The sequence below is a fragment of the Suillus fuscotomentosus genome (assembly GCF_016647785.1).
Source record: "Suillus fuscotomentosus strain FC203 chromosome Unknown F5891scaffold_35, whole genome shotgun sequence".
NCBI lineage: Eukaryota > Fungi > Basidiomycota > Agaricomycetes > Boletales > Suillaceae > Suillus > Suillus fuscotomentosus.
In genome coordinates this window covers 228,370-255,392 of record NW_024539547.1, presented here as the reverse complement: position 1 = coordinate 255,392, position 27,023 = coordinate 228,370, and the positions used below count along the sequence as shown (strand labels likewise).

General features: G+C 48.9%; 9 protein-coding genes across 9 annotated transcripts; 4 read left to right on the top strand and 5 right to left on the bottom strand.

The window, feature by feature from the left end:
- Positions 1-369: 369 nt before the first annotated feature.
- On the top strand, positions 370-3,341 carry F5891DRAFT_1111308 (uncharacterized protein). The gene is made up of 4 exons (XM_041363719.1): positions 370-846; positions 905-1,199; positions 1,256-2,920; positions 2,979-3,341. The coding sequence occupies exons 1-4, from the start codon at positions 577-579 to the stop codon at positions 3,332-3,334; spliced, it is 2,586 nt and encodes an 861-aa protein (XP_041224583.1). The 5' UTR covers positions 370-576; the 3' UTR covers positions 3,335-3,341.
- A 219-nt stretch (positions 3,342-3,560) lies between these two features.
- F5891DRAFT_1164815 (UbiA prenyltransferase family-domain-containing protein) lies at positions 3,561-4,667 on the bottom strand (the record flags this gene model as incomplete). Its single annotated transcript, XM_041365371.1, has 4 exons — positions 4,497-4,667; positions 4,060-4,444; positions 3,691-4,004; positions 3,561-3,623 (listed from the first exon to the last, which is right to left on the bottom strand). The coding sequence occupies exons 1-4, from the start codon at positions 4,617-4,619 to the stop codon at positions 3,561-3,563; spliced, it is 885 nt and encodes a 294-aa protein (XP_041224582.1). The 5' UTR covers positions 4,620-4,667.
- Positions 4,668-5,266: 599 nt separating this feature from the next.
- Positions 5,267-7,031, bottom strand: F5891DRAFT_1041029 (uncharacterized protein). The gene is made up of 2 exons (XM_041362047.1): positions 6,941-7,031; positions 5,267-6,857 (listed from the first exon to the last, which is right to left on the bottom strand). The coding sequence occupies exon 2, from the start codon at positions 6,681-6,683 to the stop codon at positions 5,634-5,636; it is 1,050 nt and encodes a 349-aa protein (XP_041224581.1). The 5' UTR covers positions 6,684-6,857; positions 6,941-7,031; the 3' UTR covers positions 5,267-5,633.
- Positions 7,032-7,620: 589 nt separating this feature from the next.
- F5891DRAFT_981411 (uncharacterized protein) lies at positions 7,621-9,681 on the top strand (the record flags this gene model as incomplete). The annotated part of the gene is made up of 4 exons (XM_041377097.1): positions 7,621-7,689; positions 7,754-7,895; positions 8,101-9,596; positions 9,631-9,681. 4 exons carry the CDS (start codon positions 7,621-7,623, stop codon positions 9,679-9,681), a joined length of 1,758 nt encoding a protein of 585 aa, XP_041224580.1.
- Positions 9,682-12,029: 2,348 nt separating this feature from the next.
- Positions 12,030-12,801, bottom strand: F5891DRAFT_1041025 (uncharacterized protein). The gene is made up of 4 exons (XM_041362046.1): positions 12,779-12,801; positions 12,657-12,727; positions 12,418-12,603; positions 12,030-12,364 (listed from the first exon to the last, which is right to left on the bottom strand). Exons 2-4 carry the CDS (start codon positions 12,715-12,717, stop codon positions 12,330-12,332), a joined length of 282 nt encoding a protein of 93 aa, XP_041224579.1. The 5' UTR covers positions 12,718-12,727; positions 12,779-12,801; the 3' UTR covers positions 12,030-12,329.
- A 167-nt stretch (positions 12,802-12,968) lies between these two features.
- Positions 12,969-16,741, bottom strand: F5891DRAFT_434013 (uncharacterized protein). The gene is made up of 11 exons (XM_041371812.1): positions 16,404-16,741; positions 16,273-16,356; positions 16,130-16,213; positions 16,011-16,077; positions 15,338-15,962; positions 14,661-15,244; positions 14,454-14,569; positions 14,254-14,394; positions 13,975-14,195; positions 13,107-13,918; positions 12,969-13,052 (listed from the first exon to the last, which is right to left on the bottom strand). Exons 1-10 carry the CDS (start codon positions 16,407-16,409, stop codon positions 13,288-13,290), a joined length of 2,559 nt encoding a protein of 852 aa, XP_041224578.1. The 5' UTR covers positions 16,410-16,741; the 3' UTR covers positions 12,969-13,052; positions 13,107-13,287.
- Positions 16,742-20,035: 3,294 nt separating this feature from the next.
- Positions 20,036-20,623, top strand: F5891DRAFT_433977 (uncharacterized protein). The gene is made up of 2 exons (XM_041371811.1): positions 20,036-20,079; positions 20,134-20,623. Exon 2 carries the CDS (start codon positions 20,197-20,199, stop codon positions 20,473-20,475), a length of 279 nt encoding a protein of 92 aa, XP_041224577.1. The 5' UTR covers positions 20,036-20,079; positions 20,134-20,196; the 3' UTR covers positions 20,476-20,623.
- A 27-nt stretch (positions 20,624-20,650) lies between these two features.
- Positions 20,651-22,348, top strand: F5891DRAFT_1041005 (uncharacterized protein). Its single transcript, XM_041362045.1, has 2 exons — positions 20,651-20,911; positions 20,975-22,348. The coding sequence occupies exons 1-2, from the start codon at positions 20,870-20,872 to the stop codon at positions 22,082-22,084; spliced, it is 1,152 nt and encodes a 383-aa protein (XP_041224576.1). The 5' UTR covers positions 20,651-20,869; the 3' UTR covers positions 22,085-22,348.
- Positions 22,349-23,116: 768 nt separating this feature from the next.
- On the bottom strand, positions 23,117-23,761 carry F5891DRAFT_928382 (uncharacterized protein; the record flags this gene model as incomplete). Its single annotated transcript, XM_041373912.1, has 1 exon — positions 23,117-23,761. A coding segment is annotated over one exon (645 nt), but the record flags the coding sequence as incomplete, so codon positions are not given.
- Between the last annotated feature and the right edge of the window lie 3,262 nt (positions 23,762-27,023).

Sequence of the window (27,023 nt, the reverse complement as noted above, 5' to 3'; positions counted from 1 at the left end):
GGGAGCCTGTACCTTTTTGAAACCTGTACTGCCAGGCAACAAATCAAACTCGGTTCACAGTGTGTGAATCTTCACACTGGATAGCACGCTGTAAGGTTTGCACCGTCTCTCTACTACCCATCACTACCTACCTACCTACCACCACTACCTACCGCCTGTTTTGTTGCCAACAAAATGATCACTTGCCCAGGTTGCACCAAAAACTTCGAGCACGCTGGATACTCCCATCACCTAGCCAAGACCACGAATCCATCATGCGCAGCCCTATTACAACATTCTGGTCTTTTTCCTCAGTCAGAGCCTGAGGTTGAGAATTCTGACGGTCTTGATGATGGAGATGACAATGTTGATCCTCGTCATCTAACGGAATTTACAGGAGACTATTTTGGCCACTACAACGAACAAGATCTGGAATGGCCAGATGATAATGACGAAGTTGCAGCGGCGGAGCCTCCTTTGGATTCTGATGGCGAGGAAGAGGATCACAATGCAGAGGTTGAGGTTGAGAATGGGTGGGAACGCCCTGCAGATCCTGTACCGCAGGATATCGACGTTGATGTTTTTGAGGAGTCAGATATGTTGCCACAATCACATGCAGCCGAACGACAAGAAGCGGAGAAAGCCCTTGGTCGCCAGCCCACTATTGAGAAATTTCCGCGGCGCCATGCAGGTGCTCCAATACTTAACTCTGGCACTACCGCTTTCGAGTCTTATAACAATGCTCTGCAAGGCGCAGACAATGTTTGGGCTCCCTTCGCATCTCGCATAGACTACGAGGTTGCAAAGTGGGCAAAACTTCGTGGATCGGGCTCAACTGCTTTTTCAGAGCTGCTTGCAGTCGAAGGGGTGAGTCTTCATTTTCTTGGGTCATGAATGGGCCAACTTTTTAACTACGTTTCTATAGCTTCATGATGCCTTAGGTCTTTCGTATCGAAACACCCGTGAACTCAATCAAATCATTGACCGACACTTACCATGCCGACGACCTCGTTTCAAACGTGAAGAAATCATTGTTGCAGACGAAGCATTTGACGTGTACTCGCGTGACGTCATGGAGTGCGTCAAAGCCCTTTATTCAGATCCGGATTTCTCGCAACACCTCAACTACACTCCCGAACGCCATTATGTCGATGCTGACAAAACAATCCGAATGTATCATGATATGCATACAGGAAAGTGGTGGTGGTCCACGCAGGCGAGTCTTTTGAAAAACGTTCTGATTCATATTGAACTTACCACAATATCATTTAGAAAGAACTCGAAGCAGAGAAACCTGGCGCAACAGTCATACCCATCATCCTTTCCTCCGACAAGACGCAGGTCACCATGTTTAGGAACAAATCTGCCTATCCTGTCTATATGACAATAGGCAACATTCCGAAGGAGATCCGTCGAAAGCCATCTCGACGGGCGTGGATTCTCCTGGCCTATCTACCAACCTCAAAACTCGAACATATCACAAACAAGGCTGCGAGGCGCCGAACGGCCACAAATTTATTTCATGCTTGTGTGCGTCACATTCTGGAGCCTCTGAGAGTCCCCGGCAAGGATGGTGTTGCTATGGCTAGTGGGGATGGAGTTGTGCGTCGAGGACATCCGATTGTCACATGTTATTCCGCCGATTACCCGGAACAGTTGTTGACAACTGGGATAAAATCTGGAGAATGCCCAAAATGCGATGTCCCGCATGAGGAGTTGGGAAGTCCTGATGTTCCTGTCAAGCTGCGAGACCTCGAGGCAATTGTCGCTGCATTGTCGCTCGTTGATGAGGACTATGACTTGTGGAGACAAGCATGCCAGGAGCGCGGCATTAAGCCCATCTACAAACCATTCTGGCTGGATCTCCCGCATGCTAATATATTCCAATCCATCACGCCGGACGTGTTACATCAACTCTACCAGGGTATTGTAAAGCACCTCATCGAGTGGATCAAGGAGGCATATAGCGAAGCCGAAATTGATGCTCGTTGTCGTAGACTTCCCCCAAACCATAATATCCGATTGTTTCTCAAGGGTATCAGTAATCTCTCGCGTGTTAGTGGAACGGAGCACAATCAAATCTGTCGCTTCCTGCTCGGCATTGTCATTGGCATACGGTTGCCTGGAAATCTCAACAATGCTCGCCTTACTCGTGCTGTTCGTGCCATCCTTGATTTCCTGTACCTTGCGCAATACCCTTGTCATACGGACGAAACACTGGCACTTCTCGATGATGCCTTAACACGCTTTCACGACAATAAGGACATCTTCCTTGATCTTGGAATCCGCTCGAATTTCAACCTTCCGAAGCTTCACGGCTTCCGTCACTATGTACATATGATAAAAACGTATGGTACAACTGACAACTACAACACCGAGTACACAGAACGTTTACACATCGACCTCACGAAGGATGCCTATAGGGCTACCAACCATAAAGACGAGTACACTCAAATGACACTCTGGCTCGAAAGACGGGAGAAGATTCTATGGCACGACAACTTTGTCCAATGGCGTCTCGTTGGTGATATTGCCCCGCAAGAAATCATACCTCCAGACATGGATTATCGTCGCGCAATCAAGATGACTAAACACCCGACCATCAAGCGTGTCCAGTTGGACCGCATTGTGCGGGAGTATGGCGCCACATTTTTCACTGAAGCTTTGGCTCGTTACGTCGTCGGGAGAAATCAACCTGGTTTGTCTGCAGCACAACTCGAACGCGAGGCCGCTCACATCATTATTCCCTTTGATACTGTGGCTACGTTCCACAGGATCAAATTCAACTCAATCAATGCTCGGGGGATCCAGGACTCGAGTGTCACCGTGGATTCTGTCCATTGTCAACCATCACAAGAGGACAAGCGAGGGCATATGATCCCCGCGCGTTTTGACACAGTTTTGGTCAACGAAGGGGACGGCGGGACAACAGGCGTGGATGGTGCGTTTTGTATGGTGCATTGAACATGTTAGTCACTAATCTCACTCGATCACTGAAGGTTACCGTGTTGCGCAAGTCCGTGTCGTCTTTACGCTAACAAATCAAGCTTCGAATGTGTTATTCCGCGCTGGACCTGCACAACCACCCACCCACCTTGCCTATGTGGAATGGTTCACTCCATTCCAGCAACCGGAATCACACCATGGGTTGTACAAAGTTGCCCGCTTGATTCGTCATGGAGAACGTCTGGCAAGCATCATTGAGATATCAGATATCTGTAGGAGCATTCATCTTATACCTAATTTCGGCGTAGCGGCACCTCGTGAGTGGACGAGTAGCACTGTTCTGGAGTGCTGTTCCACCTTCTTTGTAAACCCCTTCAGTGACCGACATGCTTATTTAACACTTGTCTGAGCATTACAATGAAATTTGTTGAAATACCTTTGAATACAAATAATTTACCGAATTCTCAGTATTTTCATGCGAGTTTGTGAAATTACCTTGATTTTGTGAAGGAGGTTTTCCCTGATGTAAATGATTGCTCGTGTTGCATGTGAAGTCAATGCGGCTCCTTCCCACTCACTAAACACAGATACCCAGTGACCGCCAGAGTCCATGATCCTGATGCAACAAGGCAATGCTACCATGCCAATATAGGTAAACGCCCATGGATTGGCAAGAAGTGAACGCCCATGATCCACACCTACAGGGAACCCCAGACATTAGGTCATAGACAAGGCAACATGAAAGGATACAAACGTTATACAGACGGTAGTTTGATTGATCCCGATCTTGTCGCGAAAGAGGAAGTAGCGAATTCCGACCCAAGACCCCATAGAAACAAAAAGACCGCTGGAGAGAGGCCCCAAATTCCAAAATGAGGCAAGCGCAAAAGAAAATAACGGAAGTGCACAAAGCATATAAATACGAGATCCTTCGGGTGCTATAATTGGCAGAGTTCGTCGCCCCGACTTCAGATCGCCGCTGACGTCGGCGAAATCCTGCGCATGAACTGTCAGAAATATGACAAGCGCACTGCAGGAAAGTGCTTTTATGCTCGTTCCGTCGAGCGAAGAGTCCCTTGCTAAAATATAGATCTTGTTAACGAAATATGATCCCTCAGATGAAGAATGACCTACACAGAATCAACAAAGAACCAAGTTCAAATGTCACATAACCTGCTGCATTGCACAAATTCTTGAAAATGGGATGGTGACTGATATGCAAATCGTCATGCATGACCAGGAGTATAGTGCAAACTCCGCTGGACATAACGACATTGAAGCTGAAAAGGGATGAAAGGCCCAAGCAGAACACCATGAGTGCCCAGCGCAATGTACGAGAGTCCTTTACGCTGATGCGCCCGGACGGCACAGGACGCCATGGTTTGTTCAACATATCTTCAAGGGCAGAGTAGGATTGATTAGACGCATTGAATTGAAAGAGATGGAACCACAGCCAGCAGAGAGCGTAAGATAGAGCTAGCGGGTTGTGGCAAGGAGATACAACAGTTGCGAATATCATCTACCGCAAAAATTCAGCGTGGTGCAGTAATAGTTATGGCCGGAATGAATACCACGGGGAAAATTATTGTCTTGAAGTCGGATCCCGTGAAAAGCCAAGCAGTCTCGCAGTGACGCAAAGTGATCGCTACGAAGCGAGACATGAGTGCTGCAGCCTCTGTTTCACTGTTCAGCATTAAATAGTTCGAAAGGAAGGCTGCATTTTTATTTTTATTTTATTTTTTGTCAAGAAGGGATTGATTCGCCCTCACTACGTTTCCCATAGTGGTGACCTCTGTGCGCGGACACCGAGGCGTGCAGCACTAACTCATCGCAAACGGTATCACCGTTGTCACTGAAGTACTGACACGTGGTCGTTTGGAGCCATGATGTGGCAATTATGAGACTGCTCGTTTCAATCTATCAGAGACATTGGACGAATTTGAAAAGCTGACTAGACTTGCGAAAGAACACGATAGATCAGAGTCCCAGTGAAAACCCACCTGGGTTTCCCAATAAGTAAGCCATATAAGGCTGGGCGATTACGTGTCTCGACCAGCCTCATCAGATACGTTTCTGTAATCTGTAGTATAGACTTTAATGAAGACTTTGAGATTATTAAATTGACTGAAAAGGCAACAAGTGGAGCTTACAGAGAATCTACATGCCGAACCTGTATCTCAGGAGAGGATACAGGAATTGTGTACTGTACTGCAAGCATTGATGGTGAGCCTATCTCATAGATTATATGTAGTAGATCTTAGTAGAAGGATCAACTTGGCACTCCAATCATAACATGATTATATAATATCCAGGCAGGACTACACTTGGTAAGTGCGTTCAGTTCAAGCCACCATGTTCATCTCAGCCTTCAATGCGACTTACCGGCCCCTTCTACGGCTATGAGGTGGAGGTACACTTTGAATTCGTACATGGTTGTCCGTGAATTTTGTAGATTAACACCAACCATGAACACTTGAATTGTTATTGAAGAGTCGACAATTGATAAGAACATGCTGCAGTAAATAACTACAAAAGCGTTGGCTGGAAGTAAACCAGAGCCTTCAGCACAAGTACGGTCTGGAAAGTAATTGAGGCGCAAAAGTTGGGCATGGCGAAGGAAAAAGATTGAAGCCTTTATCCTGGAAATAGCCTACGTGTGAACGAAGTAAAAACTCAACAAATATAGATGAGAACAACTTCTTCGGGCACTACTTAAGTAGCCCGCATGTCCAAGCTTCCTCCCAATCGAAGGAGACAGTGAACTGGATGGGAGAATACCCTAACTTAGTACGAACACCGACGGACACAACACGTCCTTCCCCACTCTCGATGTAAGCGCTTATGTCCTTGGGTTCCCAGTAGGCCGAGCGTGGGGGATCGAACAACGTCAACAATTCAACATCCACGTTCTCCTCGCTCAGACACGTCTTCGCAGCGACCGTGAGCACGATTCGCGGCAGCACCAACGAAATTGTTTGAAGGTGTTTAAACGATTCCCATGGGACGCTTGTCATCCATTCAGGCAGTGGGTATTTCCGATGTTCTAAATCATCAAAGCAGGGATCATAGGTAGGGAGTAGATGGGTTTGTGCTCTTGCGGGGGAGAGGAAGGAGAGGCGAGAAATGGAGGCGAGGAAAGCGGATCCCTCAGCAGTGCTTGTGAGAGGGCGCCATCGATTGAATTCTCCCACTAACGTCAAATTGTTGATGCGCCAAGGTGGAGGGACACGGATTGGGTCGTTCGTGTTGACGTGGGAACTCCATGCGGACTCGAGGCAGCCATAGAGAAGCCACAGGCTTTCAAAGTCTAGCGCAAGGGAGGGCGCGGATAGCACCACTGGCGCCAGTAGGCTGAAGTCAATGTCACGCTCAGACGCGGTGGATGAGGCAAAGCTGCTATGGACGGGAGCTTGCGGGGGAGGTTCGCAGATTTGTCCAAACCAAATCCTGTCTATGCGACCAGCGTAATCGAAACGGAGGTCATTTTCTTGTAGAGCGAATACTTGCTGCATGCGCAGAGCACGCACGAAAGCCGTTACATTGTTATATTCCGGGAGCAATATTGTGCGCAAGAGTTCGGGAAGGACGGTGCGTCTGACGACTTTGGAGACGCGGCATAGTGAGAGGGCGGATGCATATGGATTCTTTGGTACATCGTCGCCAGTTTTGACGAAGGTAGGTCTCGCGGCGTGTGCAAAGATGAGAAGAACGAGCTCCGTCGAAAGATTCCCAAATGGAAATGGGGAAGTGGCTTGCATGATGGGAAAGAAGGGTGTGAAGCTGGTTAGATGATGTATAAATTTATGTTGGGACGCACCTTATATACCAAGATGATCCATATGTGGATTGTGGTCCGGGATAAAAAGGGCGTTGAACGCCAAGGTCCAGTCACTGCGGCGCACATTGTCCACAACGGAGATATGCCAGCGCATCTGAGAAATCCAGTCTACGTAAATTTATTGTTCCATTCGGGTGCTCAAGTGCAGTGCGCTGTGGCTCCGTGGAATTCACTTACTTATCAGCGCCCACGAGGAAATTCTGTTCAACTTGAATAGGGTGCAGGCTGTCCTTGATACAAAGTCACTGGCTGAAATAGGAAGAGCCTGGTACAATCTTCCGTAATCATTAGACTTCGTCAGACTTCGTTCACGACCTAATGAAGCCTTCCCTTTGTACGTACTACGTACTCCCACTCGCCAGCGAAAGCGTTTCACAAACCTTCTGAAACACATGGACCTAAATGTTACACAGCAGTACCTCATGCACATGTCCTTCAGCGTGGCCTTGAAACCCGGTTGGAGGTGATGCATATGATGTTACGTTGGCTTTGGCGTGTCGGAGGTCTAGATATTTGTCTTCTCAGCAGATTTTTCAGAAGGGTCTTGGCTGTGTGGCGTAGTTCTTGACAAGGCTTCCATTCTTACTGCTTTGTTACAGCATCCTAGTCTTAATCCATCAGCTCATGAGGAGGCTACTAGCGAACTTGAGATGAGATAGGTTTCTCTGTGACTCGTTGATTGAGCGTGAAGGTAGGCTAAAAGCTCATGGAACAAACGCTTAAATTGACTACTTGGTAATACTGACTCGGAGTATTCAAGTTAGTGCTCTTGAGAATTGCTCTCAGCTCAGACTCGTGTCAGTGTCACTTAGTCTTCGACGCACCACCAAATACCTTGAGCGAGCTAAGCGCTTACTATGCATAGTAGCTCTGCGATGAGCGCTCGGCGCTGGCCGTACGCCATGCGGCCACAGCACGCACAGCAAGTACATACTGGAATCAATTCGAGCATCCATCCGAGCATCCTTCGGATTTGTACTCATTCCACAGTTGCTTCACAGCCTGGTCTTTGCTCAGATCGTTACCGTCAGACAAACTAACGACGCCAATTGTTTCACGACTTATCGATTATCCTTCCCCTCTTCCCTCAAAGTTTCAAGTTGCAGCTTAGGCTTTTTCGATCAACGTTTTCGTGCGTCTTCCCTCGAGATAACCAATATGATGTCTAACATAATCACACTGTTGATTCTTGAACACCAGTGCTGGTGTTTCTATTCCAAAACTCACGGCCGCCCCATCAGTCGTGTCTTATCATCAACCTTTCATGATGAGTTACCACGACCAATGTCAATATTCCATTTCTCAGTGTATCTTTCACATTCTAACCTCATTAACAGTCCGTGGGGATCTTCGATCAATCGAAGGAACCTGGGAGAAGCTTTCCCAGGTTGCTGTCAAGGGCGCTGAATACGACTCCCGTGAACGTCAACCCCATCCAAAATGTCTGAAAGGAACCCGGGTGGACCTCCTCGACTTCATCTATGGGTTATTAGACAAGAAAGAGAAAAATCGTATCATCTGGCTGCACGGCACGGCAGGCGTCGGAAAGTCTGCTGTTGCGTTCACTGTAGCTGAAAAGATGAAAGCTCTGAAAATGACAAAGGAGACGAAAGTAGAAAAACGACTCGGGGGGACATTCTTTTTCTCGCGCAAGCACACGAAACGCCGCACTACTGGATATTTCTTTGCGACGCTTGCCTACCAGCTTGCTACCAACTTTCCCAGCATCCGGGGGGACGTGAACAAAGCTATCATTGAGAATCCCGCCCTTCTAGATCCTGACAAGTCTCTCCGGGATCAGATGGAGTCGTTGTTTCTCCGACCTCTCCGGAAGCTTTTTCTCAGACTTCGCGAATGTCCGCCTTTGGTGTTTGTTATCGATGCCCTTGACGAATGCACATCCGAATCACTCGAATCTGAATCACTCGATGAACCCACCTCCGAAAGCGAGCTCGCCGATCTTATCTTCATGCTTGGCGAAGCTCTTTGTGAACCTGATCTCCCCATCGTCCATATTTTGCTCACAAGTCGCTCGGAAGAGCATATCCGCAAAGCTATGCAGACTGAAGAGATGAAACCGCTGGTATGCGAGATACCAGTGAAGACTTCTGGAAAGGGCGTTGCTGCCACCATCTCATTAGACGGCGCAGATGTTGACAATGACATATACGTTTTCTTGCAGTACTCGTTCAGAGAGCTGGAGAGTCGCCATCCAGATTTCCCACAACCATCGGGCGATCAACTTGCACGGCTAGCGAGCCGAGCGGGGAGACGTTTCATTGTTGCATCTACGATGATGAAGTTCATTGACGATCGAAATCATGATCCCCGTGATCAACTTCAACTCATGCTCGAGCTAACAAGCGAGATGCTACCAGGGACGGAAGTGTACAAGCTCTACGACCGCATCCTCTCCACGTGTGCCGACCCGACGCTAGCATATCTGCACTTATCCGTCATTGCTGCCCTCGCAGACCCACTTCCGATGTCGCAGATCTCAAAACTTCTCGGCCCTGGCCAGGGCAGGGACGTCGAGACAGTACTTACGCAGCTACGATCTATCATAGATGTTCCCACCGACAGCAGTTTGCCTGTGAATATCTATCATTCGTCCGTTCGTGACTATGTCTCCCATCGCTCAAACTGCAGCCTCCGTCAAGTTCAATACACGCCATCACCGCACTCCCTACTCGCAATTTCCTCTTTCCGCTTGATGATGCGAGACCTTCCAGATCGCACGGCCCTCCTAGATGCACTTTCAGAATTGAAGAAGCACAGTCAAGCCACGCAACCCCAGGACCCCCAGAACTTGAAAAACTCATTATCCTCCATCGTCCAACCACCAGAGTCAATGCAAGTTCTTATAGGTCTGCTATGGCTTCGTGGACATCGTGGCTCAGAGCTGCAATTCTGGCTAGAGACTCTGGATGGGCATGCCTGGCTGCAGACTCAGGAAGGGAAAGACTGGATGCTGACCGACGGTGGGAGACACTGGTTATCAACCCAGGGGGGAAAGGATTGGTTGCAGACCCCAGGCGGACTAGATTGGCTACAGACCCCAGCCATGAAAGTCTGGCTGCGGACCCAGGGCGGGTCGAATTGGCTACAAACTCAGTCTGGAATAGACTGGCTGCAGACCCAGTACGGACTAGACTGGCTGCAGACCCCAGATGTGGAAGACTGGGTGGAGACTCAAGGTGGACGAAAGTGGCTGCAGACGCCGGGTGTGTGGGAGTGGCTGCTGACTGAGCGCGGACAGATTTGGCTGAAGACACCGGGCGTACGAGACTGGCTGGAGACACCGGGCGGGAAAGATTGGCTGGAGACTGGTAAAGATTGGCTGGAGACCTCGAGCGTACAAGATTGGCTGAAGACCTCGGGTGGACAAGATTGGCTACAGACCACGGCCGGGCGAAACTGGCTGCAAGCCAGGGACCATACAGACTGGTTGCAGACTGCGGGCGGGAATGACTGGCTGAAGACCCCAGGTGGGAACGACTGGCTGCAAACTGCAGATGCGAAAGCTTGGATGAATACCCCGGCTGGGCAATTTTGGATCCAAACCGTTCATGGACGGGAGTGGCTGACGACCCGGGGCGGCTGGGAATGGCTGCAGACCCCGGATGGCGGAGTATGGTCTCAGGCCAGGCGAGCCGCCTGGAATAGACGATACAGAGGGCTCGATGTGATGAGTTTGAGGCGATCTCCGCCGAGCCTTAAGAAATTCGTATACAACCAGTCAAACAACAACTCGGACGATGAAGAGGAGTATTTAAACCTGGACGAGCTAGCCTGGCTGCAAACGGGAGATGGGAAAGAGTGGCTGCAGACGCCAGACAGAAACAACTGGCTGAAGACTATAGTTGGGAAAGAGTGGCTGCAGACCCAGGACGGGCGAGAGTTGTTGCAGACTGCGGGTGGGAGAAACTGGCTACAGACCCTGGGTGGGCGTGCCTGGGTGACGTCTGTGGATGGGCGCGCCTGGCTGCAGACTCCGAGCGGACGAGAATGGCTGCATACCTCAGGTGGCTATGCCTGGATACGGTCATCGGGTGGTCAAGGCTGGCTGCAAACTCCAGGCGTGCAAGAGTGGCTGCAGACCCCGAGCGGTCGAGAGTGGTTTCAGACCCTGCCCGAGTCGTTTACCCAGCCCTCATTGCTATTTTCTGTATCGTATGCACTGATCACCCAGCTATCCTCACAACCATCCCAAAACAAGGGAGATCAGCTGCAAAGCCCGGACGACGGGGCTTGGTTGAAGGTCCCAGGTAGCCTACATTGGCTACAAACTCTTAACGGACGAAAGTGGATGCAGTACCGTGGAGGGTGGGACTGGCTGCCAACCCGAAATGGGAGAAATTGGCTGAAGGACACAGGCGGTCAAGACTGGCTGCAGACCTCGGGCGGGCGAGATTGGCTGCAGACTCAGGGTGGTCAAGACTGGCTGCAAAAGGATGGTCGAGGCTGGTTGCAGACTCAGGGTGGCCAAGACTGGTTGCAAACACCACATGGTCAAACATGGCGTTTGACGACTATCTGGGTGACCATCGAAGAATTTTCGAGCACATTAGAAGCAGTCAGGGAGTACATAACCGCCCCGGAACTGCATTTGCAGCCAGCTTTTCAAGCAATCCAGCAGTTCAAGTCCCTGCCCGATTTCTTGATGTTCCCGGCATTCCTGGCGTTAAGGCATCAAGATCATTCCACCTCCACATTACTGCAAAGTTGCCCACCAGTTATAGAGATCATTCATGCTATGAAAGCTTTTTCAACTTTCGCATACGAAGCACGCGCACGCAGTCGAACAGCTTCAGAAGCCCTCAACTATGCATGTCAACACTGGGCTATCCATCTCTCGCGAGCTCCAAATCCGTGGGACGAGAGGCTCGCCTATCTGTTCAAGTCTTTCTGGAACCATTATCTCCTCTCCTGGCTCGAAAAACAGTGGAGTTTGAAAGATTTGCAGTCTTGTCTCACTATTTTATCCGAAGGCCAGAAACTTGCGATGGTAGGTAGTTTCCAACGTTTCCTAGACTTACAACAGCAAAGTCTGACCTGCGCATATAGGAACATCTTCTCCAGGCTCCAGTATCATCTCAGTCACGAGTCTGAAGGTGACAATCTCAAGATGCGACATGCCACAGTCTTGCCGCTGTACACATATTCATATTTCACGTTGCTCAAGTATCTATAGCATGCTGTACAAAATTGTAATATTTATAGTACCATAGACAGAGTGATATGAACGAAGGATACGAACGTTACACAGGCAGACGTTTGACTGGTCACTGGTCACAAATATCGTCGCGAAAGAGATAACGAAGTCCGACCCCAGAACAGATGCAACCATGCAAGGAAAATACCGCAGAGGCCCCACTGGGCTCTGCAATGAGGCAAGTGCAATAACCTAGCTGAAATGCACAACGCATGTCGATGCGAGATCCTTCGGAACTACAATCGGAAAAGCTCGTCGTCCTGAGATGCGATCACAAAAGATTAACATCCGCGAAATCACGCGCGTGAACTGTCAGTAATAATATGACATAGATGGTGCATTAAGATGTTTTCATACTCGTTCCCCATCAAGCGACGATCCCCCTGCTAAATATAAATCTAGTCAATAAATTATCATCCTGAGAGGCAGAATTGCCTACACAGAACCAACGGCATGGAACAACCAGCTCCAGCAATCAAAACCCGGATATTGCATGAATGAAAATGGGATGATGACTGACTCGGAGATCTGAGACGAAGACTGTTGTGGAAAACCTGACAGACCACAGCAGAAAATGGCACAGGTCCGCACTGGCAGAACAAGGAACGAGAACTTGTGCCCAACACTAACTTGAACTTGAATGTGCCAAGATGCACATGGATGACGTATTCACCACACCTTCATAAACCACGAGAAGTAGGATTGGTCGGAGACGTTGAATCCGAACAGATAGAACCATGAGCACAGGGCTAGCCTTTTACTAGTAGCGGGTCGTGACGAAGAAATCAAGTGTTGCGCACTGATAGTCATTGCTAGGATGAATATTACTGGAATCCATTTAATTTGTCGATTCGCAGGGGTACTGTCATCTCGGATAATTGTATCGAGTAGGTTTCAAGTAGGTTACTGGAAGTTGGAACAACGGTTTTACTTGGCTGACTACGCTAGCCAAGCTTCTAATTATGTAATTGGCGTTTCTGAGAGTATGAGTCGACGGTCCCGGAAATGTGACATAGGCGTATGAGTCAAGTTATCGATGCGCAGTGCATACCTCTCGGCGTATCCGATGATATTCTAGGTTGAAAGAAATTCTCAGCTTCGAATTCACGGACGCTTCACGACACGTACTAGGATCAGGTAACGTTCCAAGACTTGGCACGCGACCCACGCACGAATCCAACGTCCAGTTCAATACATAGAATAATGCTACAGGTATAGTGTATGATCCACAAATGCACAGTACGGACAGCAATGCTAATGACCATGCGAATATAAAGTGTAAGTATGTATGTAATAGCACCACCCTCTCTCACGCGCTCGCAGCAATGACAGGCGGAAGCTCCATCGCCCTGCCCTGCCCTTGTGGACTCGGCTTCTTCTTGCTTCCTCCCGCCATACCTAAGGTCCCTCCACTCCCTGCTGCATTGCTCCCTCCACTCGACCCATTAGTGCCACCATTGCCAGCTCCAGTTCCGCCAACATCTTTGCCCTCCGGGCCAAGCCCATTGAATGCACGCATCGGTTCCACTGGAACGGCATCCGACATACCAGGCCCTGACATTGGTCCTGGCTCCTTCGCTTTGTTCTTCTTCTTGACAGCCCCTGCAGCAGCGCCTGTCTTGAGTACCTGACCCAAGGGTCCAAGCTTTGCCTGTGCAGGTGCGGGTGCATCGTCTGGGATCGTGATGATGCGTGCGAAATCGCCTGACGAATTTGGTACATAAGGTAATGGTAGAACGCCAGGGTGAGGAAGGAAACCAAATTGAGGGCCCGGTGGGAGATAAGGAAGACCTTGGAGGGTGCCAGGAGGTGCGAGTGATGCAAGCCGCACTTGAAAGTAGTGACGCAATAACCCAATCTGGTCGCCCACATTCTTGCTCGTGATAGGAAGTAAGGGAGGTGGTGGTGGATATGGCGGTGGTGGTTCTTTGGGTTTTGCTCTGAGAGTGGAATAAAATCAGGCAACAAATCGGGAGACTGAATAGACAAGACGTACTCGATAGCGGCCCCTGCTGCTCCCCGTGATTTCCCTTTGAGTAGCTTCTTTGGGATAGTGAGACTCGATAATCCCAATTCGGCAGCAATGCCAAGCTCCCGTAATCCGAGAAAGTCATCACCAAGTGAGTCCGAAAACCCACCCATGACAAAGGCACTTTCGTCCTCTTCGTCGTCTTCACCAGCAAACAGCGCATCGTCATCGAGAACTTCTACTTGCGTCTGTGCATGTGGTAAGTACTGGGAATTTAGCCAAGAGTAAGGGGAAAGATCGACTAACAGCTTCGCGGTATGCTCCAACAAGCTTTTTCTCGAGGTCAACAAGGCGTGAACCGTGCCGGACGACATCGTCCTTGATGTACCGCTCGAGATCTTGGATTCTTGTGACTCCACTCTCGAAGAGTGTATGCAGGATGATTTCCTATCATACGCTACTAGTGAGTTCCAGGTTAACGACGAAAGGGACAAGGTGAGAGGTACCTCTGGCGTCATGCTCTTCGCATACTTGTCGCACATAAATCGTAGCGTTCGACCGACGTTAAGAAAATACTCGGACGTTACCCCTACCAACACATCCAGTGCAGCACCTGATGTCCCTGGACACGAAGTAAAAGTAAGTACGCCAGTCTCTAGCCGCCTATCACACCAAACAAGATGATGACGAGCAAAGGAGAATATGGAACACACCTTGGAATCCTTCATGCTCCAACACCTTCCGATTCATCCATTTTAGACATTCGTCAGCGTTCTTCTCACCAACTTCTAGTTCAACTGGTCCCTTCACTTGTCTAAGACCAGCATATCTCGATCGCCAAGGCCGCTCATCTATAACCTCGTCAACCATGCCTTCTTCCCCTATATCTGGCGGCTCATCCCCCATGCCACCTTCTTCTGCGTTAAGGTTGAGCGCGGCAAACTTTGCATGCGTACGTCGGACCCGTTTGAGAGTTTTAATGTTCGTGTTCATAATACTGAGGAGGGTGTTGGGCGCGGGAGTATCTCTGTCCTTGTACTTTGCTATAGATTGGGGGCGGAGTTTCCGTCGCTTGCGGGGCCTTGTAAATTGTGATGAGGACGCTGTGGGCTGGGATTGCGGATAGAGGGTCAATGCAGCGAAAGGCTGGGGAAGGGCTGGAAGTCCATTGGCGAGAAATGAGTCAGATTGAACAGAGGACCACCATGTCGAGCTCGGGTCGTTTGCCGTGGGAAGAGGCGCAAAGGGAGCAGGGATGAGACGTACGCGTTTACGAGGATGATAAGATGAGCCGTTTCTGCATCGAATAAACGAAGAGGTACCGCAGTCAGTATTTGCCGATCAATGCACGGAGGATGTATGGGTAAAGGAACAAAATGGTGAGGCTCACAGCTTGCGTTTCTCCCCCAAGTCGTTATCTATTGACATTAATGCTTCGTCTACTTCGCTGTCATAATCGTTTGTAGAAGCAGATGAACTGTACCCATTGGGGATGCTTGATGGACCAGCTTCTGACTCAAGTGCACGGAACGCAGCCATACCGTGCGGCGTACGTTCAAGCGCAGGGGAATCGGCAAAGGGGAGATCCATACGTTGCTTTGAAGATTGTGGTACTGTCAATGACGGAGATCGTCTGTGTGTGTATGCCGTGCCGTTAATCTTGGGCCGTGCCGTTGCGTTAGGTCTCATGGCGACGGGAGAAGCGGAATTTGGAGGCTGGGATAGAGCAGCAGGTAGGGGAGGGTCGATTCGTTCTTTGCGGTCAGTGATATTCTTCAGTAGTCTATCGGCTTTCTTCTTGAGGCGCATTGCGCACTGACGGAGGGGGTGGTCCTGCGCGGCACAGTGGGCCTCACCACGCGTTTTCACGACGGTGATACATACCTCAGTCGCATTGTAGGTGAAACAGTTTGACCATATCAGATCTAGATCATCTGCAAACTCGCGCTTGGACTTGTACTGCTTTGATTTGACCTTCTTGAGCATGGTTTGAAGGTCCATGGGGTTTACGATCACTGGATGGTATGAGACGAGGTATGGTGAGACGGGATATATGGACGCACCATCGTAGTAGTCGGGAACGTCAGATTTTGCGACTGGCTTAAGGAATGCCTCCGCGTCATGATTATCCTGTGTATGATGTCAGCGGGGTAAGATAGCGTCGATCCGCCTACACACACACCATAGTCACTGTACGCAGATCATGAAGCAGTCCCTCGAGGGAATCATAGAATGGTTCGGATACCTTGGCATCGAAGCTTTGACGCTAGAGCGATTTAATGCATTATTTCTGCTTTAAGCACAGCACGGAACAACAAGACTCACGCGTGCGTCCTTGACAGCACTCAGAAGTAGCCTAAGGTCAGACGAGGGCTTGACCTGGCTCTCGGTGAGTGTCCTGAGGAGATTCTGCATACTGTTAGTTGTATGTGTGCGGATGGCTTGACGTAGCTTACATTCATCCTCTGGTCGCGCCGGCTGGCGTTAACGGCGCAACGGACTCAGCGGGACAACTGCCTTGTTCAGTCGGAGTTTGAATGCGTATGGAAGTCTCCGACCCAAACAATATCTTATGCTAATGGTGGGTTCAGCCTATGGTGGTTGGCTAACTTTTGAATCGATCAAGTAGTGTCTTGGCCAGGCAGCAAGGTATGTATAGTATAATTATTGTGGACTGTGGACCGTGGTAAGTTTTTGTATTACTAATTTTTGTGCTGTGAGCACAATGATCAACTTGCACTTCCAGCGTATTTTTTAGCTTTTAGAATATGCGATCTCCATGTAGATACTACCAATGACCGAGCTAAGAAAAAACTAAACATATGTGTTTCCCTAGTACTTGCTCGCAGAAAACAAACAACAGATAAGGAACGACCTTGGTCCGAAAAATAACAAAAGTCTTGATCAGGCCAAACGTACAGAAAGTAAGACAACCGATTGCGAGAGAACCATCATAGGAACAATGCGAATGTGGTACAAACCATACTAAGAAAGCAAGACAATATTTGATCGGCGTGGTGATCAACGGAAATGTTCGATATCCTCAATCGCAAGTGAATGTCCGGACTTCTTTGTTTGTGAACCTGCAGCAATATGGATATCGGCATGAACTCCATTATCATAGGCTGTGTTTGATGAGGGAAGATACGATAGAATAAGGTAAACATTAATAACAAGACACGAGACAACATGAGATAGCAACCAGTATAGGCCTATACAAAGGCGTGCAATCGCGAAGTAGGTGTGTCACATCATCAGGACCAACTTGAGGTTCCATGTCTTGTTGTTTGCGACGCCTAGGAATGAGACTCAGAACGTGTTGATACTGAATTAGAGAGAAAGTTTCACCGTAATCAGGCATCTACAGGTGCAGCGGATAGGAATGTGCTTCGAAACAAACTTTAGAGAGGTCAGGATAGAATAAGAAGATGAAGGATTCACATCACGATAGTGTTTGGGAGCATCATCCCGTCCTACGCGCTCCAACGAGGGACAACGAAACAGAATGAAAACGCACTAGAAAGTTCTTATACACGATGCTTGAGGATGGACTTCCCCATGCTATATGATGGGACACTCGGCACGAGAAGTCTGTCGCGAGCTAGTAGGACGTCTGAGGTAGCCACCATACGTGAAACCTGCCTGAGGCGTCAGCCGTTAAACAGAGAACCGAGGTACTTAGGCATACTCTTGATCATCAGACGGGAGATACCAGACAGGCTGATTGTCAGGTAGACCACGAACGTTTTTGATACCAGAGCATGCAATGCCAACAAGATAGAACAAGAACATGCGTACAATTAACTATATCGTGATGTGACATTACAGTTGATCCCGCCACTGTCATGTAAAGTACAAACATCTTACCTTCCTCAGCTAAGCGTATTTCCTCTTGACGTGCCTAGCAGTTGAGATCATGCTGAATGAGCGCCATGGCTTTCGCAGAGCGAGGTGTAAAGAACACTTGAAGGGTTTGGGGTGGCTGCGAGTGTGCCTATCCAGATTGGCGCCGAACATGATAAGATATGCAACATACCTGATTGTGCCTGATAATGGATCAACCTCAGGTGTGATCTCGTTGATACCGTTTTCGACGACTTGGAGATATCGAACACGGCCAGCGAGATCGCAGTGGACGTACGGACAGAAGCTTCAGCAAGGTGGAGACATGTATAAGAAATGCAAGCAACATCAGAATATAGGTCGGTTTATCGGCGCTTCTGTGTGTTGTGCAAACCAGGAAAGATAATGGGGAGCAGAGAGTTAGCATGGCACCAAAAAAACTCCACACCTACGTCCCTCAGAGCTGAAGCAAATTATGCGAGGCTGTCTCAGGCTCCTGGCGAAAATGCGTTCAGGGTCGAATTACGAAAAGTGAGCATATCTCTGCGAGTTATTGAGCGTGGAATTGGCTGGCATTATATTCTGTTAGAACATCGAATGTGGAAAGGGCGGTACCAACCAAACGTTAGGTATTATCAAAGAATGTAGATACCCATCATCGGTATCGTGCACGATGGGGGAAACATGTTAAGATATATACCATTCGGCAACTAAAGAATCCGTTAAATGAGATACACGGACTGGTAGGGATAACAGCGTGCTATTATGGGATTCGCTGGCAAGCGCACCTCAGCATATGGGAGAAGAGCCTCGGTCTGTGGAGGGAAGACGATCAGGGCCATTTATCCAGCATGTCCATCGCAGTCTTAACAGAGTTCAGGACGATGATGTGCCGACCCAAACCCTTAATATGCGAGATGTCACCAGCAGAGAAGACATTATGATGCATGATGTTGGCGAAATGGGAGGTACTCACCATGCTTCTTGCCCCAGTTCTTCTGTCCGAACACCCGCATTAGCACTGAGAATATATACTCCGATACAGGTAAGGCAAAGGTCAAGCCAAGTGACGTTGATGAGTGTCAACATGTTATACTAGCAGAGGACCAGAGTGAGATTGTGTAGTCCTATCAATTGGCTGGCCATGTGATAATACACCCAAACTTTGCGTAGGCTTCGTTATTGTCTGTAATCAAATATATCATCGACCCCCGAGTAAGCGGAAGCCTGCAGGTGTTTAGATCAACTAATCAAAAACTTGAAAGAGTATCACCGGCCACTGCGTCTGAATTTTCCATTTCACCCATTACCGGCCGGTAGCGAATTGGTGACAGGTAGGAGTTGGGTAGGAGTACTGTGATTTCATCCATGTCATAGTTGGCATCGGGTCACTCTGCAACAAGCCCGAAATGAAAACTTTCCCAACTAGAGTGAATGAAGATTGGCGTGTTATTCCTAGTTAGTTACAGGGGAATAATAGGATTGTACGGAGAACAAGGAGTTGATATAGCTGCTTGAGGGTCTGAATGAGACGAATCAGGTCTGGTAAGTTATGCCTCTCCCTCATGCTTCACGCTGTGTGAGTGGGTGTTATTGCGAGGATAGATATATTCACATCAATAGAAATACAGCTAAATTCAAATAAATTATTGCTCACCAATAGTAACTCGCTCTCTGCAGGGTAGAAAATCCTTGCTATATCTTGGCAAGCGCCTTTCTGACAAACTCCTCAGTGCGGGCGATGTGCTTTGCCAGCTCACCTTATATATGGAGTGAGGCCCAAGGTGATTTCTAGGAATAGGTTTCTTCATCTGGATGGGAATGATAAAGTGGGGAGGCAGTTGTAAGCTAATGATGCGGCCGCATATATTTGAAATACCAAACATTTTCAAATTTCGTTCTTGATGAAGAGCTTGACTAAAATATTGTGAGGACGGACTCGGAATGATGTCGAGGGGGGCGTTGTTGATGCTTGTTTATGCGACGACGAAAGCTTTCCTGGACATTCTTTATACAATTCTTCAACTGACGAAATTGCTAATATACTCTCATCCGACGTTACGCTCCGCCGCGTGCTAGACTGCTTTGTTGTGCAGCGGTTTTGGGACATCCCTTGTGGTCTTTTTCATCTATATTGAGAAGGATCAATAGAGATGTCTGCAAACCCAAGGCTACATCAGCAATGATCCGAAAGGCTGGAGATGATCTCCAACTACAACTGATTTACAGGCAAACAGGTGACGGATTTGGACATGTGGAGTGGACAGGTATGTTTCAAAGGACAAAAGTGTAAGTCACAATACAAAATGTACATTCACTACATAATGCTAATGCTACAACTAGTTGCTATTAAACCCCGGTAACGAGCATTGTCGAACTCTTTGGTTCAATTGACGCCTTGCAGTCATGTTACTCCAAGTGAGCAAGTCATCTCTTTGCGCCAGTATCATCCTGACCATGATGACCATCACCTGTTGCCTTTTTAGTAGGTGCCACCTACATCACATCACAATGACAATAAGCATCACATCACGACAATACTATAGCATCCCTAACACTCACCACAATCAACCGCGCCTCCCTTGGCACCGCCACCCTCCTCGCTCTCCGTATCTCAAACTCAGGTTTTGTCCTATCGAGTTGCGCGTACGACGGCCGACGGCCGTTCCGGAGCTCGTACGTTGATTGTGCGTGGTGTATCTACGAATATCATGTCAACACAACGATCATACAATAAAAAGCGTGCTCAGACCTGTTGAGTCATATCTTTCAATGCTAAGTTCTAACGCGTAGCTCTCGGCTGGAAGACACGTTTTTTGTTTAGACCCAAGAATTAAATACATCGCGAGCTGTGGGTGAACTTCATAGCACGAAAATAATTGTTTAAGCAAACGAACAAAAACTTGAGTGGCATAGTGAGTGGCGTCTGCTTTGCTTAAATACCTCTTTCCTGAACATGAGAAGGTCATCACTCGCTCTCCTCACTCACGTTCTAAAATCTTAGCTTGCATCAGATATTTCCAGGACTATATCCTCTTACCGTATAAACGTATAAACGGGTCACACACGTTACAACCACATGGACGCACAACGTTTCGACCCCCTGCGGCGTACAAACATGGTCAGTATTTCTTTTGGTTTCATCACCCTGCGTTTCCTAACATTATTCCTTGTTATTCTCCAGAGACTTGCCTCGCTTTTCAAAACCCGCACTTCAGATTCGACGCCGATGAGGCAGGGCCCTTGCGTCAAGAGCGAGAAAACGAGCGCGAGTGATGTACGGCCGGACCACGAGATTGTAATCGATCCTGTTGAGGGAAAAGATTCTGATTTGAAGGGGTCGTGCCCACCCTCTAAGGACACATGCACTACACGCGTCACTACGCCTGTCGATATACATGACTCTGTCGACAAGGTTGCCACACATACCATCACCCGCTCTGAGCCCAATCCCCGTGGTGGCGCTCCTATAGTATCTGTCACAGAGATAGTGTACAGACGCCCTCCGTCTCACACAGACACCTCCTCTCCCTCTCAATCTTCGTCATCTGTGTCACCGCAATCCATCCCTCCTCCAGGCTTCAATGACTCCGCCGAGACGGTTGCCACAGGCACCATCATCCAGTCTGATCCCAATCCCCGTGGTGGCGCTCCTATAGTATCTCGCGCACAGATGATGTCCAGAGGAGTGTGGTCGCACTCTCCGTGTCGCACACAGATGGTGTTCACAGGGGTGGTGTCGCGCTCACTTCCCACAAATGCCTCCTCTCCCTCTCAATCCCCTTCGCCATCTGCATCATCGCGATCCACCCCTCCTCTAACCAATGAGTCCGTTGATGTGCTTACCACGCGTACCGTCACTTGCCCTGATCCCAGTGGTGGCGCTCCTACAGTATCTCGCGAACAGATGGTGTTCAGAGGGGTATTGTCGCGCTCTCCGTCTTGCTCACAGATGGTGTTCACAGGGACGGTGTCGTGCCCTCCGGCTCGCACGAACACCTCATCTCCGGCTCGCACGAACACCCCCTCTCCCTCTCAATCTTCTTCGCCATCTGCATCATCGCAATCCACCCCTCCTCCGGGCTTCATAAGGCGGGTGTTCCGAGCGCTCGACCGTTTCAATACATCCTCAGCTTCTGGTAGCGACGCGGATGACCTGAAAGTGCACAAGAGGAAGAGGCACGTGTTGCTGGCGATTGTTAAGGAGAGAAGGGGGAAACACAAAGATGATCGGGTGTTCAAGGATATCGCGGGGAATGACTTTCCTGCTGCTGGTGTGAGGGACAGCACTTGAGTTTGGGTCCTTGCATGGCGTGGGTTAGATCCTTGGGAATAGTTTTTGCTGCATCGCTGGACGCTCTATTGTATATATTCTGTATTACGCTCATTATTCACTATATCTGCCAGAGAACTGTTCCTATACTTTATTTTATATTGCTACTCATCTCGGACCTACTTGTTCACTATGCAAGTGAGTGTTTACTGGCAGGAGGGAGTTACAACTGCAAAGATCGGTTTCCTGCCCAGTTTTAAGTAGGCAATATAACATGAGGCTGAATTTCCGATGTTCGAAAAAGGCATACACAATTATGAGATTTCTAGAGCCCTGAAGGCCTGATGTCTATCATGCTGTGCACACTGCAGGTCGGCAGAGGATGATGCGAGGGCTCACTGGCAGTCCAACAGGCTGTTATCCACAAGGTCGAGCGTGACTTAGATATAAATGCTATACAATGGCGAAGACTACACGTGCATTGGGAAGGTAAGTCCGCGCTGGACCGTCAATTTCACCGTGATCAGCTCTAGTAGACTTCGTGTTGCTGGCAAGACAAGGAATAGCTGCGGAGCAAGTACTATCGTCATAAAATTTTCAACTATGTCCAAATTATGTACCGTAATACAACCCATCGTGTAGTAGTCTGTTCTGACACCCATGCCCGATGCCAGTGAGGCCTCAGAAATATATCAATCTGCCATCAAGAAACAACCATGGCAGAAATCGAACATATGGAGTATACTTCGCTCTAGTCTCGATAAAGCGCTCTGTTTCCTCTGGTGTACAAGGCTCCTGTAGCATGGAAGCAGGGAACGTGAACAACTTCACCCATATACCTGAATCCTTGGGCGCACATTGAGCGACCGGCCGGGGTTCGGTGTGCGGAAGAATTTTGATGTGCGGAAATGCCAACGAGAATGTTTGCAGTCCTTTGAAAAGAACACGCGCGAAGCACAAAGGCTGCCAGTAGGATACAGAATCTTCAAATTCAAATTCGCTAACACAGTTGCACTGGAAGGGCAGGCATTCTTGGAAGGATGTGGAAAAGAGTAGGGTAAGGTGTTGGATGGAAGCGAGGAAAGCATATCCATGGACAGACCCCACGAAGGGCCACCATGTATGAGAGAATATACCCAATAGCGTCAAACTTCCCGTGCTCCAAGGAAGCAATGAATTTTTGTGGTCGACATTTAAGTCGACATCGGAGTTGCACGCATGTTTGAGGCATTTTGAGAGAAGATTTAGATTATTAAAGTGGATTGCGAGGGAGGATGCACCGAGAATGACTGGAGCGAGCAAACTGATATCGAGCTCGCATTCAAGCTCGGGCATAGGAACGGGAAAGTAGGGAATAGGTGGGCTTTGCAAAGGCCCCCGAAAGTCTCCGATTGAGATCATGTGCACGCAAGATGCATAATCAAAAGCTAGATCATGTTGTCGATCGATGTATTTTTTCTGCATACGCAGAGCCCATATGAAAGCAAGTAGTTGGCGAGCTGTTGACAATAACACTGTATGAAGAAGTTCAGGCAGCACAGCGCGCCTGACAATTTTGGAGACCTGGCATAATGAAAGGGCAGATGAGTATGGATCTCGGGTGAAAGGCGCATGTTGAGCAAAAGGTGGTTGTGCCGCAAGCTTGAAGATGATGAGGGCGAGCTCAGTCGGAAGGCCGTTAAATCCAAATGATATGGGAGTAGGAGGTTCCATGACCGAGCGAGAGACGAACCTGGTTTGGATACTTGTCTCCTGAATTCCGCAGCGCTGGAGGTGATTGGATGAGATGGAGCGCAGGTTCAAACTCCGCTAGGTCGAGTTGATTATGTAATTTTACCTGAATTGATTGTGCCTTGTGTTCGGGCTTTGACTACAAGCCTTGGGGGTTGTTGGATGCTCGCAGTGGACCCTGTGAAGAGATGAATGTCGAGCGGGAGACGTGTGAACGCTAAGACAAAAGGTAAATCTCAGTCTCTCGTAGAAGAACTCATATTAACGGTGTATGTACCTAAGACAAAAGGTAACTAGAAGACGTTAGAACATTGTAATAGCCGGGTGCGGAGATCTACTCACATCTCAGTCTCTCGTAGAAGAACTGAGATGTTCATACGCTACAAAGGCTTCTTTTAAAGGTGAGTAGCTTGGATACATGAATATTGAAGAAAAGATTGAACATATATTGTAGGACATGAGCCGATGTCACTCGTCGCTCGTCTACGTCCAAAATGGCATGCGCTCGTACCTCTCACTCTCCCTGCGTCACTATCTCGGATCTTTCGGTGTTCGACAAGTCGGATCTCTCAGTGCTCGACACTCCCCCTCGAGCGGATGCCAGGTTCATTTGCGCCCATAGTTTCTGAATATGAGGTTGCACTAGGGCCTTCGTAAACGCATCTGCTAGGTTGTCCTCCGAGGGACAATACATGAGGTTGAACGTGCCACGTCTGACGTGCGCACGAATGAAGTGATATCAAAGATCTATGTGCTTGGTCCTAGACTGGAATTTGTTGTTAGATGTGAGGGCTATTGCAGCTTGATTATCGCAGTAGACAGGCGTAGGGGTTAAGGGAATGTTGTAGAGTTCGTGGATGAGGAGCTGGAGGTAAAGGATCTCGCGGACGACAGTAGTAAGTGCTATGTATTCTGCCTCAGCAGTCGACAATGCAATAAGCGATTGTTTGCGTGCGCTCCAGGCAATTGGACCTCCATTTAGTAGCACGACATACCCCGACATGGAATGACGATGGGGTTGAGACGCCCAATCGGCGTCCATGTACGCCTCCAATCCTCCCTCCGTAGTCCCAAATGTTAGCCCGAAATCGTCAGTGGCCTTCAGGTAGCGCATAACGTGCTTGCTTGCCTCCCAGTGTGCTCTTCCTGGGCTTCGCATAAACTGCGATAGTGTGGCGATGGAGAAGGCGATATCTGGCCTTGTACTTGTGGCCGCGTACATAAGAGATCCTACGGCTTGCTGGTATGGGACGTCACGCATGTCCGCATGTTCTGGTAGAGTTGATGGGGACTGGTTGATGGAGAGTTGCACGCCCGGATCCATGGGTGTCTGGGCAGGTTTCGCGTCATTTAGGTGGAACCGTTCAAGTACGGTGTGGACATAGGCTTTTTGGGACAGTGTCAAGGTGCGCGCGTCGCGATCTCGGATGACCTTCAGGCCCAGGAGCCATGCGAGCTTGCCTAGGTCAGTGATCTCGTAATGTTCGCGGAGCTGACCTTTGAAATGCTCTATGTTGTGAATGTTGCGCGACGTAACGGCCATGTCGTCCACCGACACGGTGATGACAGTGTGCTCATCGTTGGCACACCTGTAGAATACGGCTTGGTCCACTTGCGAATGGGTAAATCCTATCTTGAAGAATACTCCAGCCAGCTCTTCCGCCCACTCATATCCTGCCTGTTTCAGGCCCGGTAAACTCCTCCGCAGCTTCAAGATCTTCTCCTCATCTCCTGCCTTCAAGTATCCCGGCGGTGCTCGCATAAAGACCTCTTCTTTAAGGTCAGCGTACAAATATGCGCTCTTGATATCTACCTGATGGATTTCCCAGTTGCGTTGCGCTGCCATGGCCAGGATGGTGCATATGGTGGACATGTTGGAGGTGGGCGCAAAGGTATCAAAATAGTCGATTCCATGCTGCTGACATTGCCCGTTTGCCACGAGGCGTGCGTGGAGCTTGAGTTTCTGTCCGTCCGGTCCGTGTTTTGTTGCCAGAACAAAGTGACAAGGTATGACATTGACGCCTCGAGGTGCGTTCACAACTTCCCAGGTTCCAAGCTTCTCGAGCTGACTAAGCTCGTAATCTATTGCCTCCTGCCATTCAACTCCGTCTGGTCCGTTCAACGCTTGTTGCAGCGTTGGCTCTTTCTCTGCTGCTGCCATCGCAAGGTAAGGTGTTTCTTCGTCTACCAGATCTGATTCTTCTTCTTCCAGGACACTGTGGAGGGCGACAGACGCCTTTTCTCCATGGTGGAGGGTGGCATAATAGCCAATGGGTGGTCTTGTGCGCGTCTGGCGTCCTGGAGCTGGATGGGTGAGCGGTGTTACCTGTTCGGTTGGGGCAGATGGGGAGGTGAGCGGTGTTACCTGACTGGTTGGGTGAGATTGGGAGGTGAGCGGTGTTACCTGTCCGGTTGGGTCAGGTTTTGTGGAAGGTGCGTTGTTGTTCTGGATGGATGTTGCGTCGTTGCTGGACTCCCCCTCGTCCTGAACTTCAACAATCGTCGCACCTGGAACGAAGCGAACATTCCTTTCGACCGATACTCTCCTCTTCTCCTGCCAATAAATGCGGTAACCCTTACTCTGCTCATCGACCCCCACAAATACTGCCTCCGCCGCCCTTGCTTCCAGCTTCCCTGCATCGTGCAGGTGGATGAACACCTTGGTGCCGAATTCGTGGGCACATGCTAGGCTCGGCTTGGAGCTGTGTACGAGGTCATAGGGAGTGTGGCCGGGAATTGCTCTAGAAGGTATGCGGTGTCTTCTTAGATAGATGATCTATAGATAAACACCTATAAAACAAATATCTCCACGGTCAGTGATTCAGACAAATACCAATGACTGATAATGTGGTCGTTCGTGGGTGGCTAGTTGTATACAACCCAAAGTATATTCAGCTAAGGATACTTCTGCAAGATCAGTAATATGATGGTCAATCCAATCTATGGACTTTGACAGGAAAACAAACAAACAATGGTCAGCCCGACAGTATGGCAATGACCAAAAGAATATACGGGATTCTTCCTCAAGTTCCCTTTCAACAACAGTGCTTCGTACCAACTATACTCCAAAGAAATGGTGCAGAATTACAATGATAAACCCCCTCAGCACAAAACAGGTAGAATCAAAGGTCAAGACTAATCAGATGCTTTATTGTAGAACTCTTAGCTCAATATTGAACCTGCTGTCAAGGAACTCTTCTTTGAGTATTCAAACAGACTCAGGAACGGA

Coding starts and splice junctions, on each gene's coding strand:
- F5891DRAFT_1111308 (XM_041363719.1), top strand. CDS start 577: ATGTTGCCACAATCACATGCAGCCGAACGACAAGAAGCGGAGAAAGCC. Junction 847..904: donor AGCTGCTTGCAGTCGAAGGG/GTGAGTCTTCAT, acceptor ACGTTTCTATAG/CTTCATGATGCCTTAGGTCT. Junction 2,921..2,978: donor CGGGACAACAGGCGTGGATG/GTGCGTTTTGTA, acceptor CGATCACTGAAG/GTTACCGTGTTGCGCAAGTC.
- F5891DRAFT_1041029 (XM_041362047.1), bottom strand. CDS start 6,683: ATGCAAGCCACTTCCCCATTTCCATTTGGGAATCTTTCGACGGAGCTC.
- F5891DRAFT_1041025 (XM_041362046.1), bottom strand. CDS start 12,717: ATGGTTCTATCTGTTCGGATTCAACGTCTCCGACCAATCCTACTTCTC. Junction 12,604..12,656: donor ACTTCTCGTGGTTTATGAAG/GTGTGGTGAATA, acceptor AGTTCAAGTTAG/TGTTGGGCACAAGTTCTCGT. Junction 12,365..12,417: donor TTCCATGCCGTTGGTTCTGT/GTAGGCAATTCT, acceptor ATTTATATTTAG/CAGGGGGATCGTCGCTTGAT.
- F5891DRAFT_434013 (XM_041371812.1), bottom strand. Junction 14,395..14,453: donor CGAAGAGCATGACGCCAGAG/GTACCTCTCACC, acceptor AGCGTATGATAG/GAAATCATCCTGCATACACT. Junction 14,196..14,253: donor TTGGAGCATACCGCGAAGCT/GTTAGTCGATCT, acceptor CCACATGCACAG/ACGCAAGTAGAAGTTCTCGA.
- F5891DRAFT_433977 (XM_041371811.1), top strand. CDS start 20,197: ATGTTACTCCAAGTGAGCAAGTCATCTCTTTGCGCCAGTATCATCCTG.
- F5891DRAFT_1041005 (XM_041362045.1), top strand. CDS start 20,870: ATGGACGCACAACGTTTCGACCCCCTGCGGCGTACAAACATG. Junction 20,912..20,974: donor CCCTGCGGCGTACAAACATG/GTCAGTATTTCT, acceptor GTTATTCTCCAG/AGACTTGCCTCGCTTTTCAA.